This window comes from Balaenoptera physalus (genome assembly GCF_965194825.1).
Source record: "Balaenoptera physalus genome assembly, chromosome: 3".
Classification (NCBI taxonomy): domain Eukaryota; kingdom Metazoa; phylum Chordata; class Mammalia; order Artiodactyla; family Balaenopteridae; genus Balaenoptera; species Balaenoptera physalus.
Genome location: NC_138890.1, coordinates 50,116,046 through 50,129,942, shown reverse-complemented (window position 1 = coordinate 50,129,942; position 13,897 = coordinate 50,116,046). Strand labels below are relative to the sequence as shown.

At 49.7% G+C, this 13,897-nt stretch overlaps 1 protein-coding gene across 3 annotated transcripts in view; it reads right to left on the bottom strand.

Moving 5' to 3' along the window:
- Window positions 1-9,284, bottom strand: part of ANXA6 (annexin A6) — a 54,462-nt gene extending 45,178 nt beyond the window's left edge. For 2 of the 3 annotated variants that reach the window (XM_082455622.1, XM_082455624.1), the window contains exons 1-2: window positions 9,151-9,284; window positions 18-61 (exon numbers count right to left, since the gene is read on the bottom strand). In XM_082455622.1, the coding sequence (XP_082311748.1) occupies window positions 18-35 (18 nt within the window). In that variant the 5' untranslated portion in view covers window positions 36-61; window positions 9,151-9,284. Of the gene's footprint in view, window positions 1-17; window positions 62-9,136 lie in introns of all 3 variants that reach the window. The other variant, XM_082455623.1, reaches the window with a different exon arrangement.
- Between the last annotated feature and the right edge of the window lie 4,613 nt (window positions 9,285-13,897).

Below are 13,897 nucleotides of genomic sequence, written 5' to 3'. Positions count from 1 at the left end.
GGGGAAAGGCTCCTTACCTGTGCTAGTTTGGCCATGGTCTCGGGTTCTGCAGCAGAAAACACTGTGGAGAAAAAAGAAATGCCATGAGATTCCTCTGCACTGTGATTCCCTCCATTCTTTCCCCTAAATTTCCTCAGCCTCATTCCTTTCAAGGGAGAGTGTGCTCCCGCTGCTGTTTTCCTGCTGCCTCCAGCCCTTCAGGTTCAATCACACCCAAAGACCCAGCTCAGGGCCAGGCACAGTTTTTGGAGGATAATGGATGGACTAGCCAGTGTCCAGATGCTCACACCAGGATGGGAAAGACTCTTGGAACCAGGAGAACTAGAAAGAGGGAAAGGGCACGACCACTAACCAGCACGATTCCTCCAGGCCATGCAGGGCACTTTCCCAGATGCTGTCTCACTTAATCCTCACAGCAAGCCTTCCTGGAGTCAAATTCCCCTTTTTTATAGAGGAGGAAACTGAGGATGGGGGTTCAGGGAGGTTAAATAATTTGCCCAAGATCATACAGCTTAAAACTGAATTCACTATATATGAAATAAACAACAAGGACCTACTGCATAGCACAGGGAATTACATTCAATATCTTGTGATAACATATAATGGAAAAGAATCTGAAAAAGCTGAATCACTCTGCTGTACACCTGAAACTAACACGACATTGTAAATCAACTATACTTAAATTAAAAAAAGACCCTGAATTCAACAAAGTCTAGATCCCAGGGTCCATGCCGTCTGCACCACGCATGCTCTCTTTCCAAGTCACCAAGAACAGTTCCAGAATTCAGGGCTTAACAGTCTGTAGATGGGCACCCTCAAGGGGCTCTGGGTCACCTGTTGCAAATATCTGATGGGCTATGGTTTCTTTAGCATCTACTCCTATTAGGCACTGATCTAGGCACTGAGGATATATCAGTAAATAAAAGAGACTTTCTAAAACATGTGCTTTTCTGGAGCTTCGTCTATAATGCGGAAGGATAACAAACATATGATAAAAACTAAGGAGAAAAGATGAAGCTTGGTTGGGAGAGAGTGACAAGGGGTGTGATCTCAGGTGGAGTGGCCAGAGGCCTCCTGAACCACGTGGCTACCTGAAGGCAGTGAGGTCAAGGAGCTCAGTGTGGCTGATATGGCGGCAGGGAGTGGGGTGGGGACATTGGTAAGACGCGGCATCAAGGGACCAGTGCCTAAGGCCACTGTAAAGACTTGGGTTTTTCTCTGATGGGACAGATCATGGGTGAGGGTGGGGAACTGAACAAACAGGACACACGACCTCACTGAAAGGGGTGTCAGGACACAGGGTCTGCAGTGAAGGAATAAGAAACAAAGATATCTTATCTAAAAAGAAATGTAAAAAGGGACGTTGCTGCTTTGGAAAGGGGAAGAGAAGGGGGAGCGGGTGGGCTACTGAGAGCTCTCTGCAGGAGCAGAGACGGAGAGCCACAATCTTCTTGGGATAAGAGGAGAAGGAAGGACCAGTGCTGTCCATTGTAGTCAGGACTGCACAATTTGATCTTTTTAAACCATGTCTATGTATTACTTTTTAAAAGTAAAAATTACAAACTCTATCAGACTTATATCCAGTAAGAGCTACAAGGAACTGAACTAGAACAGAGGGTAGAAACAAAGGAGATGCGTAACCTCAATGTTCTCCAGTTCTTCACATACCATCAACCCTACCCCACCCCGCCAAAAAAAAAAACACTGAGGGGAAATCAGCCCCTGATCTCAGTCCATAATCCTGCTCTCACTCTGGGGCCACAGGAGACATGTGACACAGCAGGGAGAACATAGGTTTGGAGTCAGACAGACAGACCTGGATTCAAGTCCGTTTTGTCACTTACTAGCTATGTGACCTTGGGCACATTGCTCATCTCTGAATTCAAGGTTATCTTAAGTACAGAATTGGGGCTTTCCCCTTCCTGCCTTGGAGAGTTGGAGGATGAGACCCAACTTATGTCAAGGCCAGGCAGAGATGTGTTCTCAGTAAATGGTGGCATTCAGTGTGCTAGGGGGACTTTCTGAGGACAGGGCTTTGTCATATTTACCCATATGTCCCCACTGCCTGCATATAAGTCCCCCAAACTACAGTCAGCAGACAGACGTGACATGATGGGCTTGGGAGTGAAGAGCAGAGGGCAGTGATCTGCCTGTAACCGCGGCGAGCTGACAGCAGAACTTGCGGAAACCCTGCTGTTTCCCTGACAACCAGGGGCCCTTTGGTACAAACTTGAGCTCTCCTCAGGAAATAGAAACTCCCCCGAGGGGGAGCGCGGGAACCCACATCTACCCTAGGGTCTGGCCAGGAGCCAGCTCTGGGTTTCCCCAGCTCTGGGGGATGGTGTGGGCAAAAGGTGAGGGAGCTCCAAGGCCAGCAGACAAAAAGGGACTGCATGAGGCCCAGGAAGTCAGCTGAGGCCCGTCACCTGCACCTCCAGCCTCGATGCATTTTCCTTTGGCCTTGTTGCTGGAAACTTCAGCTGCTGGCAGCAGCCCAGGCCCATCTGGACGGCTCAGAGGAGGGGCCTCCGAGTCTTTGGGAAAATACTCTCAGCTCTGAGAGCAGTTTATATGTGCCTCTTGTGAGTGCACGTCTTGTGTATACATGGAAAGCAAACTTCCAGAACTAGATGTTCTGATTGCAGTTCAGGGGGGCCAAGCTCCCAGAGCCCCTCCTCTGAGGCTTCAGGGAAGCTCTGGAGGTAATCACAGAGGCGCCATCTACCCCGGCTTTACGAGGGGCTCTGATCCTTCCCAGGGCGACCCAGACCACACTTCTCAGGTTGCCTGAACAAATGTTTTATATCCAATGTTTCAGAACCCCAGAGGGCCCTTAACAATCCATCACTTCCAAGCCCCTCACTTTCTAGATGAAGTAAAGGCATCTCAGGGAGGATGAGTGACTTGCCAGGCCCAGACAATGGCTGACATCCCTGCATCCCACCCCCGGGTAATAACAGGGACGTTAGGAAGAGGCCGAAGGAAAAGACCCAGGTTCTGGTTCCCAGCCTGCCCCTCTGTAACCTCAGACAAGCCAGGTTGTCTCTCTAGACCTCAGTTTCTTCATCTGCAAAATGTGGATAATATCACTCCCTCTCTGGGAAAACCCAGAGTGGATGTGAGAGGCTTTTGTAGGTATCAACCAGGGATTTTCACAGCAAAATCTCAGAATATCAGTCCTAGGAGAGTTCTCCCCCAAGGCCACAGGACTCCTCTCTATTCCCACCCCACCCCCAAGAGGCAAGTTTCACCATCTTGGTTGAAACAGCTTCTCAAGACTGGCAGGTATGGTCACTATACACCAGTGCCTCTCTCTTCTCAGGAACCCTGAATCTCTTTGGACCTGGATTTCCATGAAGGCTCATGATGGCAAATCATTCCAGAAACCCATTTGCCAGAAACCCATTCAAGGATAGAGCTGCCTGGTGGCCTTGTGCTGCTCTGGCCACCTCCTGCCTTAGTCCTTTAGGCTGCAAGCAATCAGGACTCGCTCCAGAAGGAACACTCTGGGGTAGAGAATACCAGGGCTGGCTCAACCACCACTGCCTAACTATAGCATTGGGGAAACCGAGAGCCAGACAGAAGGTCTTGTCCAAGTCCTGCAAAAGGACTGAGTCACAGCTCGGCTCCCCAGCAATTAGTAATTTTGTAAGTTACCTAAATATGAATCTCAATTTCCACATCTACAAGATGCATACGAAGTCCCAAACATTTACAAAGGAGTCAGGGTGGCACTGTAATAAAGAATGCGGGCTTTGCAGTCATGGCCTGAGTTCAAATCCTGACTGCTCATGACCTTGGGTGAGTTACATCATTCCTGACTCAGTTTCTTCATCTCAGAAATGATAATCTCATAAGGTTTTTGTGAAGATTCAATGACGTAAGGCAGGTAAAATACTTAGCGTGGTCAGGTTCAGAGTAAATGTTTAGTAAGTGGTAGCTTCTGTTATCACAATCACCGTTATTACAGCCGTGGTCTCCAAAGTGGGGTACTGGGCACAACGATCCACTGGGGTGCAGAATGAGAATATTACAACTTTCTAAATTGATCTTGTCCTTTCATGTTCCATTGTTGATGTCTGCTATACATATATGAAGTTAAAGATGCATATTAGGGCTGATAGAAGTACACAATCAAGAGTTTGGACTCGGGACTTCTCTGGTGGTACAGGGGTTAAGACTCTGCACTCCCAATGCAGGGGGCCCGGGTTCGACCCCTGGTCAGGGAACTAGATCCCACATGCATGCCGCAACTAAGAGTTCACATGATGCAACTAAGGAGCCCGCCTGCTGCAACCAAAAAAAAAAAAAAAGTTTGGACTCGATGGAATGAAGCAGAGGAAGGAGAAGAAAGAGGGGAGAAGAAACACCGGCATAAGAAAAAGCATTTCTGTTCTCAAAATGTAGCCTGTGGGCTTTGGTGGAATAGAGTGTACTTTTGAGAGGAGGGAGGAGATGTTGAGTATTAGGGGGTGAGATCAGGTGTGGGGGGTAAGGGCAAATTGAGAAAAATTTTATAAATAACCTGGAAGATCATGCAAAAAAAAATCACCCAGACCTCTGCGCCCCAGGAGTGCCGGAGGGACTCTGCCCACTCACCTCCAACGGCCCCCCTTCGATCCAGGCCCTCTGAGCTCTGCACTCACGGCCCCTAACACCCTTCCTGATTTGTCTGCCCTCGCCTTCCTCCTCATCACCCACTACCACACCCTCTCCCCCCTAAACCAGGAATCTCTTCCACTGGCATTTTCTAACCAGCCTTCTAGCATCAATACCGGTGCTTTTTCAATTCTGGCTTTATTAATACCACCTGGGGAGTGTTTCGAACTTACCAACACATAAGGCCACCCCCAGAGATTCAACAGGCCAGGGATGAAGCCTGGGCTTTGGTAATTTTTGAAAACTTTCCTAGGTGATTCTGCTAACTTTTCTAGGAAGCCAGGAGGGATGTCTCCCACCTCTGAACCACAGTGTGACTCTAAAACCATCTACTCGTGAGTGGCTTGGGTCCACCACTGTGGATTTATCATTCCTCAATTAGATGGAGGCTGCTTGTCTCCAAGGTATTGTGAGAAAAAAAAAAATCTGTAAAAATGCACGATAATCCTTAGAGACATGCTCATTCTGTCCTATCTGATAAAGGTTCAGTGGACTTCCCTTCCCTTCCCCCACCTCTGGTGGAAAAACAAGTTTGCCTCCATTTGTACATTCCTTTCAATATAGAGGCATCTGCTGATTCTCTTCTGAGCTGGTTCTAACATCTGCCTGGTCCAGTCACTGATTATTGAGTAGAATAAAATCTTTAGCACATGATCATTTTTATATCTGAAGGATGATTTTACCTTTTCTTTAAAATTATTGTATATGCTTCCTTAATGTACCCTTACTACTAAGTGTGGTTCATAAGGACTGTTGAGTGAAAGGTACTGAGTGGTTTTCATGCTTTCTTTAGTGACTCCCTTGAAAAATCACAGAATAAAAAGGAATCACCTTGCCTACTGGTTTTCAGACTCATTATACAGCCAGGAGAGGAAATAACTTGAGGGGTTAAGTAACTTGCCCAGCTCATAAGGAAAATTAGTGATTAAGCAGAGGCTCACTTTTCAAATCCTATTTATTGAGCGCCTCCTGCATGCCTATTGGCAGGAGTTGGGGGTAGAACAGACAATGAGACAGACGAATCTCCCACCCCAACGAAACTGACAAATTTTTGTGCAGTGATCTGATAATTTTTTTGATCCTATACACCACCAGTAACAAAAGAAAAAAAATGATCATTCATCATGATAAACAAACATATACTTTTTTAAGCATAAGATTAAAAGCATATATAGTAAGAAGTCTAACAGTTTCTTCCGGCATCCCAGAAAATCATCTTAGTGTCTCCCAGGTTGTATGTACCTCACTTTGGAGGCCCCTGGCCTACAAAATCTAGACCCTTCCCTTTCCCCTTTCCTGATGGCTCCTCCCCCAGTCTGCAGGGAGACACCAAAGAGCAGCCCCTCCGCCCTCCAGGACCTGCCTTTAATGAAGCCAGAGTAAATACCATTCCTGGCCCTGTGCCCAGGCACACCCCCCCAGCTGAGGGCACTAGGGTTTCTTAGAGAGCAGAGTCTTTCCCTCTCCTGACCCAGAATCATTGATCCTCAGGCAGGACAAGGCCCCAGGATATGATCCAGGGGCCCCGGGTTTGGAGTTGGACTGGCCTGGGTTGGAATGCTCAGGTCACTTTTGTGAGAGACAGCAAAGCATAGACTGCCTGAGATCGGAGCCTGACCTGTTATTTAGGAGCTGTGTGGCCTTGGGCACGTACTTAACCTCAAATGTAAAATGGGGGATAAAAATTATGCTCACCTCAGGGGAGTTGTGGTGAGCGTGAAAAGAATTAAGACATATCTAGTGCTTAGAAGACGCCCTGGCACACAGGACACCCTATGTAAGTCTTAATATTCTTTCTACCCTAAACTTTTGAGGGCTGAGTTTCCACATCTGCAAAATGGGCATGGTAACAGCATCTAACATAGGGTTCAGCCAAGGCCTGGTAAGTTAGAAGGGTTCCATAAATAATAGAAGTGACTATTTTACTATTATTTACAAGGACACCCGTTTTGCAGATGAGGAACCTGAGGCTCGGGTCACCTGCTTTCTCAAGCACCACACCCTTCTGTGGCACCACACCACAGTAGCACCTGGTTCTCTGGGCAGGGCACTCCACAGTTTACAAGGCACTTTTTCACATCTCCCATCTTATAATCTCATGAGGGGGCTATCAACCTCATCCTCATTTTACAGGTAGGAGATCTGAGGCTCCAAGAACCCAAGGACAGGCACTCCTCCTTAGCCAGTCTGGGGGTGGGGTGAGTGGGGAGGGTTCTCAACCCCAGGAGGAAAGGGAGTATGGCTGGATTCCAAACCAAGAAGTTTAAAAGGATGAAAAAAGGCACCCTCACCCAAGACTTCCTCTCCTCTTTTGAGAGGGAGGTAGAGGGACATGCTTGCTTGAAAATCAAGGTAGAGACCACATCCTGTGCTTTGTCCCCACCCAGGAAGCATCTTGGAGGGGTTGGGTGGGGTGAGGCTGGTGACACTACTGGACGTCCCTGGAAAATTCTAGAATGGCCATGAAGAAGAGCCAGGCAACTCCAACCCATTTTACCAGCTGGGTGCCCTGGGCACAGCTCTTGTCCCTCTAGAGAGGCAGGCACTAAGGCTCAGAGGGGTAGGCGTGTCCCCAGGGCTCCAGGTGGTAGTGGCAGGGCAGAGGCTGGGACCGGGTGTGGCTGGAGCCTGGTGGCCCAGGGCTCCCTCTGGTGCTGCAGTGCAGATGTTCCAGATGCTGGCGGCTACCCAACACTGCAGAGCTCCCCGACCCTGTCCCAGGAACAAGCCCCAAGAGGCCAGGTCCCTGACTTCCCAGGGGCAGCCCCCTCCTCTGCACATTCACATCCACAGTCTGCCCCAGCAACAGCTGTGACCCTTACCCGGAAACCACAAATATTTTCTGTATCCCAGCAGCCCGCGCCTTGGGAACAAGGAGTGGAAGGCAAAGAAAGATGGGTGAGTGACTGTCACAGCTGCATAGGGGGATAGAGGCCTCTGCCCCACCCTACTCCCACAATCCTAAATCTTAGAACAGTTGAATCCTAGAACGCCAGCACTGCAAGGGGTCAGCCAGTTCAGCAGACTTTGCTACAGAATGGTAACTAAAGCACAGAGAAGGAAGGGGCTTGCCCAAGGACCCCTGGCACCTGGAACTGTGACCCAGCTTTCCACTGGCCCCTAGGCCAGTGCCCTCTGCCATGGCACAGGGCCTGCCAGCCAGAGGGGGCAGGGTCCATGGCAGCTGAAACTGGGCAGTCATTCACCTCCAAAGGGAGGGCTAAGCAGGTCACGATATCCCATTTGGGTCAGTGGGGCGGGCGGTTTAAGGTGTGCTTTGGGTAGAGGGGAGGAAGGGGAAGTGAGGGAAAAGGGCGGACCGGGGAAACCAGAGTTCTTTTACAAACCCAGGAGCCGTATGTCCAAATTTGGTATTGTTGGGGAAGACCCACCAGAGTTTAGAGAAAAGGAGGGGGAGGGAGGAAGCAAAGGGTGGATCCTCCCAAACGACCCCCCCACCCCATCCCCTTGCACGGCCTAGCTGGGTAGGCCAGGCTTCCCAGGCCTGTAATCAAGACTTCCCAAACCTGTAATCATTCCTTGCAGCTGACAGATAAATCAATTTTCACAGCCATTGTTTCCTCTGAGAGGCTGGGTTTATCAGCTCTGGACTTGAGGAAGGAAACTGAGGCTCAGAAAGGGAAAGCTAGGGATTCAAGGTCACACTGCACGTTGTTGGTGGAGCTGGGATTCCGACTCAGGGTATTTCACTCCCATGCTAGCATCTGCGGAGTCATCTGACGCCCCCAAGCTTTGGAAAGGCCGAAACTGGGCTGAGGGGGAGCAGGAAGAAGGGTGGGGCCTCTGGCCCATCACAAGGCCCCTGCAGCCCAGCTGGGAGTCTCCTTTAGAGGCGAGGAGTGGCCCCAAGAGGGCGGGAGGGTCCACTAGGGCCCTGAGGTGTGGACAGCCGGTCCCCCATCCGTCGGCACACGAAGAGCCCTGCCCCAACGACCACCACTTCAGGTGCAGCCCAGGGTCGGACTCTTCATGCCCTCAGTCTTCGGCTTCAGCTACACCCTTCCCTGCGGGTCCGTCCTCCGTCCAGCTGCTTCCAGCCCCGGGCCTTCAGAGTCGCTTCAGTCCCTCAAAGCACGGCCAGCAGCTTGCGTGGCCCCGGCCCAGGTGCCCCCCGCCCCTCCACCACACCCTCTGCAGAGCCGGCCCTCCCTTCCCTCCCCCTCCCCTCCTTTCTCTTCCCTTCCCTTCCGCAGCCCGCCCGCCGTCCGCCTCCGCTTCCCCGCCTGCGGCAGTGGATTTGCTCCACTGAGCTGCCCCAGACGAGCCCTGCCCGCGACCCACTCGGGTTCCCGCGCCCTCGGGTTCCCGGGCCCCGCGGCCCCCCACATCCCGCGCCCCTCCCCGGGGCCGGCGGCAGGCGTGGGTCAGCGATGACTGGGCATTTATGGCTCGCCCCCCGCACCCCTGCAGCCCGCCGGAAGGGGTGGGAGTCGACTGGAGCGATCCCATCTCCTACCTCAACCTACTCACCGCGCGGCGGAAGCCTCCTGTAGCGGACAGACAGACGAGCAGGCGGACGCGCGGACGCGGAGCTCGCTGGGTCAGAGCCCGTTAGCAGCAGCAGCCGCAGCGCAGGGGCGGGCCGGGAGGACAGTCCTCGGCTCCCGGGCCGGACACGTGGCGAGCGGGGCCCAATCGGGCTCGTCCCGCCTCCCCCCGTCCCCCCTCCCCCCCCCCCTCCACCCCCCAAGTCATTCGCTCCTGGAATCTTAGAATGTCACCAACCGGGAGGGGCCTCGCCAGGATAAACTCCGTCTGTGCTCAGACCCCAGACCTGCGACCTGAAAAGGGGAGGAGGATTTGGCCAAGGTCACTCGGCCGTTCAGGGCTGGAAGTCAAAGCTCCCGACTCCAGTTCTGGACACTGTCGCCAAATTCCTACTGCTCACCAAAGATTTGTTGAGAAACAGAACCTTGAGGCTTGACAAAATAAAGGCCAAGCACTTAATCTGCCTGATCAGATTCTGTCCCTCCACAGCCCCATCAGGTCTGTGACATTACTTAGCCACTTTCCAGAGGAGAGCCCAGAGAAGCCCAGTTTTTAAACGAAGGTCACACAGCTAGTAAGTTGTGGAGCCGGATTCAAACCTGGTCCAGGTGACTCCAGAGGGGCGCTTGCTCTAGCTTGGCTCAGGGGAGTGCATAGTCCAGAGGAAAGGGAGACAGACCAGCGGTTATAATCCGGGGCTGTGGGGAAAACCATAGAATAATAAAAAAGTGATAAACTCTTTGGGAATCCAGAGGAAACTGAGAATGACTGTCCCCCAGGGGATTTGTAAAGACTTCCTGGAGGAGGTGATGCTGCAGTGAAATCAATAGTACTTCCCACCCACCCACCCCTTAGAAATTCTGCTCTGATGGAAAGATGGCAACCCTGGGCTGCTGAGTCTTCATAGGCAAGACTCTTAGATGCTCTGATTTTCAATTTGCTCAACCAAAAGATAGGGATAATCAAAACTCTTTCCGAAGGCTGTCTTCAACCTCTCACTAGTTAGAGAACTCTAAGCCTTTTTAGCAAGGGGACCTAGTATGTTCTTTCATCTATTCATCCCCCCAACATTTATTGAGTATCTGCTTCATGCTGGGTACTGAGCTGGGAGACCGAAGTGAGCAAATGGGAAATGCAGCCTAGACCTGCCCGCATGGAGCTTCCATTCTTATGGAAGACAGATGGTTAGGTCTTTGTTACAATAAGGTTTAGGCGGTCGTAATCTGGAAACTACAAAGTGCTGTGATGGCCACAGCAGATGGATCCCGCCTAACCTAGACCTTTGAATGAGAGTGGTGTTGTGACCAAAAGATGAATGGAATCTAGTAGGAGACTAAGAAGAAATTAAAATAGATAAATAAATAAATAAAGTAAGTAATTACCTTAAGATGAGATCTGCTGTTAGTATTCAATAGAAGTGTTATTGAACACAAGTTCATGTGTCTGAAGCAGAGTGACACCAAACAGACTGAAACATCGGAGTTGGAGCAGAGAAAGGTTTATTGCAGGGCCAAGCAAGGAAAACGGGTGGCTCATGCTCAAAATCCCCAAACTCCCCAACTGTTTGGGGGGGAAAAGTTTTTAATAGGCAAAATTTGGGGTGAGAGCTGCAAGGTGTATGACTTTCTTCTGATTGGCTGGTGGTGAGGTAACAGGGTGGTTCCAGGAATCTTGTGCCCAGGCTGAAGTTACCATCCTCCTCCTGCGTGGGGGCCTTAGTTCCTGCAGAAGAACTCAAAGATATTGTTATGAGGGACTTCCCTGGTGGTGCAGTGGTTAAGAATCTGCCTGCCAATGCAGGGGACACGGGTTTGAGCCCTGGTCCGGGAGGATCCCACATGCTGCGGAGCAACTAAGCCTGTGTGCCACAACTACTGAGCCTACGCTCTGGAGCCCACAAGCCACAACTACGGAGCCTGCGAGCCACAACTACTGAGCCCGCATGCCTAGAGCTGGTGCTCCACAGCAAGAGAGGCCACTGCAATGAGAAGCCTGCACACCGCAACAAAGAGTAGCCTCTGCTCTCCACAGCTAGAGAAAGCCCGCGAGCAGCAATGAAGACCCAACGCAGCCAAAAAAATAATAAATTTATTTAAAAAAAGAAAAGATATTGTTATGTATATTTCTTCAAGAAGAACCAGGACCCTGACCCAAGGCTGCACTATTTCTTCACTGTTCCTCCCTTGTTTCTGCATTCCCTCCCTTCCCTGATTAGCAACTGTTTCAACCTGCTTCTAAATAAAGCCTATTTTCTACAAACAAGAAATGGGGACACAGGATTTGTACCTGGGAGCCCCACAGGGTCCTGCTTGGCTTCAGAAGCAACACCTTCTGAGATAGAATATGAGGAGACTGGCTCCAGCAAGGATGGAGGTGAGGTCTCCTCAAGCATCATAATAGTATCTGCTATTTATTGAGCATTTTGTATGAGCCAGCCACTGTTGTAAGTGCTTTACTTGCAATGTCACATTGAATCCTCACAATTCATTAGTAAATATTTATTCAGCACTTACTGCATGCCAGGCACTATTTTAGGAGTTTTGTCAGCAAACAAAATGAAGATCTCTGCCCTCATGGAATCTGCATTCCAGCAGAGGGAAGATAGACACACAATAAGTAAACATGACAATATGCTAGAAGGTGACAAGTGGTGTGGACAATAAGAAGAAAAAGATGAAGTGTCCCAGGATGATGGGGGAAGTTGCAGTATTATGTAGGGCGTTCAGCAGAGGCCTCAATGAGAGGGTGAGATTTGAACAAAGATATGCAGGAGGTGAGGAAGGTAGCAGAGCTGATGAGAGATCTGTGGGAAGAGTGTTTTAGGCAGAGGAAACAGCTGAAACAAATGCTCCAGGGCAGGAGCAGGCCTGGAATATTGAAGGAACAGCAAGGAGGCCAGTGTGGCTGGAGTGGAGTGAGCCAGAGGGAGAGTAAGGGGGCAGGAAGGTAGTGAGGGGACGGGGATGGGCAGGGGGATGAGAAGACGTAGCTCTGAGGTCTAAAGGCAGGAACAGAGAGACGTCCCAGCTATAGAAGAGACAGAGAAATTTGCCCTTCATTTGCCTTTTGTTCCATTTGGTCCCTCAGTGGATTGGATGATACCTACCCCCCCTGGTGAGGGCAAGCCTCTGTACTCAGTCTACTGAATCAAATGCTAATCTCTTAGCTAATCAAATGCTAATCCTCACAGATACACTCAGAAATAATGTTTTACCTAGCTCTCTGGGCAGAGCAATGTGAAAGGAAAATCAAAATGGACTTGGTATTGTTAAGAGAGCTCTCTAAATATGGAGCCTGGAGGCCATTGAGGAAGTGTGACTTATGCTTGTCTTAGCCTAGTTGGAATCTGATCTTTTGACTTATTGCTCTCCGGAACATCTATTGTCATCCAGAGCCTGGTACTCAAGGTACTTATCAGACCCTTACCCTAACACAACTCATAAGAGCCATCCCTGAAGGACAAATATTTACTTTCTTATGTCAGAGTCCAGCCTCATGGCTTTTTTTTTTTCTTTTTTTAAATACAAGTACAATTTTCCGTTCCTTTTTTATTTTTTTATTTTTTGCCTGCACCACATGGCTTGCAGGATCTTAGTTCTCTGACCAGCGATTGAACCCACGCCCTTGGCCGTGAAAGTGTGGAGTCCTAACCACTGGACCACCAGGGAATTCCCAGCCTCACCACTTTTGCCTTTATAAGCCCTGATTCTTTCTCTTCCTTGGAACACTCTTTCAGTTATACTGGAATCTGTGTCTCCCAAATTGCAGTTCTGAAGACCAAATAAACTCTCTTCTTATCTGCAGCCTTCTGCATGTCTTTGGTTGACCTGGTGTCAGACAAATGGGATACAGAGTGACCTGCCTCCTCCCTAACTCCAGCATCACTATGATGGGAATAAGGTACCTACAAGAGTCCTTTGTGCTCTATTGTTTCTTAGGCGGTCCTGGCTCATAGTGGTAAGTTCTGTACCTGAACCTCCCACCTTGGCAGAAGTTCTACTCTATTTGGGTATCCTCTGTGCTGGCTTCTGTTTTCAGGACTTTGTTTCCCATTTTGGTCTGGTGACTAATCCCTCTTAGAAAAATGGGAGATTCACTCTCTAAGGGTAAGGCTGTAGAGCAGCCCCTTTCTGGAACTCCTGTTGGGTTTATGTGTAAAAACTATGTATCCTAGTCCTGCAAGTATTGCTCTTACTGGACTATGATTACCTGGGATGATCTACAATTAAATTGGCCACACTGGGTCTCACTTGAAATTTCTAAATTAGTTTATCTGCACAGTTAATTAGAAAAAGGATGTAAGACAACAAATAATGGGAAGCCTATTTCTATTGGTATTGGAAGCCTCCAAACTTCATAATAAACCCACGATTGCTTCCCTCAGAGAAACTCCCAATTATCTCCAAGGATTTCCACATTGGAAACATCCTCTGAGGCTCCTGAGAGCTCTCCCTCTGGCTTCCTGTGCTCCTCCCTGACCCTCTGAATGTCTACCACAATGCTCTGCTCCCTGCTATCCATCTCTCTCTGAACTTCCTTTTTTTTTTTTTTTTTTTAATATTTATTTATTTTTGGCTGTGTTGGGTCTTCGTTTCTGTGCGAGGGCTTCCCCAGTTGCAGCAAGCGGGGGCCACTCTTCATCGCGGTGCGCGGGCCTCTCACTATCGCGGCCTCTCTTATTGAGAAACACAGGCTCCAGACACGCAGGCTCAGTGGTTGTGGCTCACGG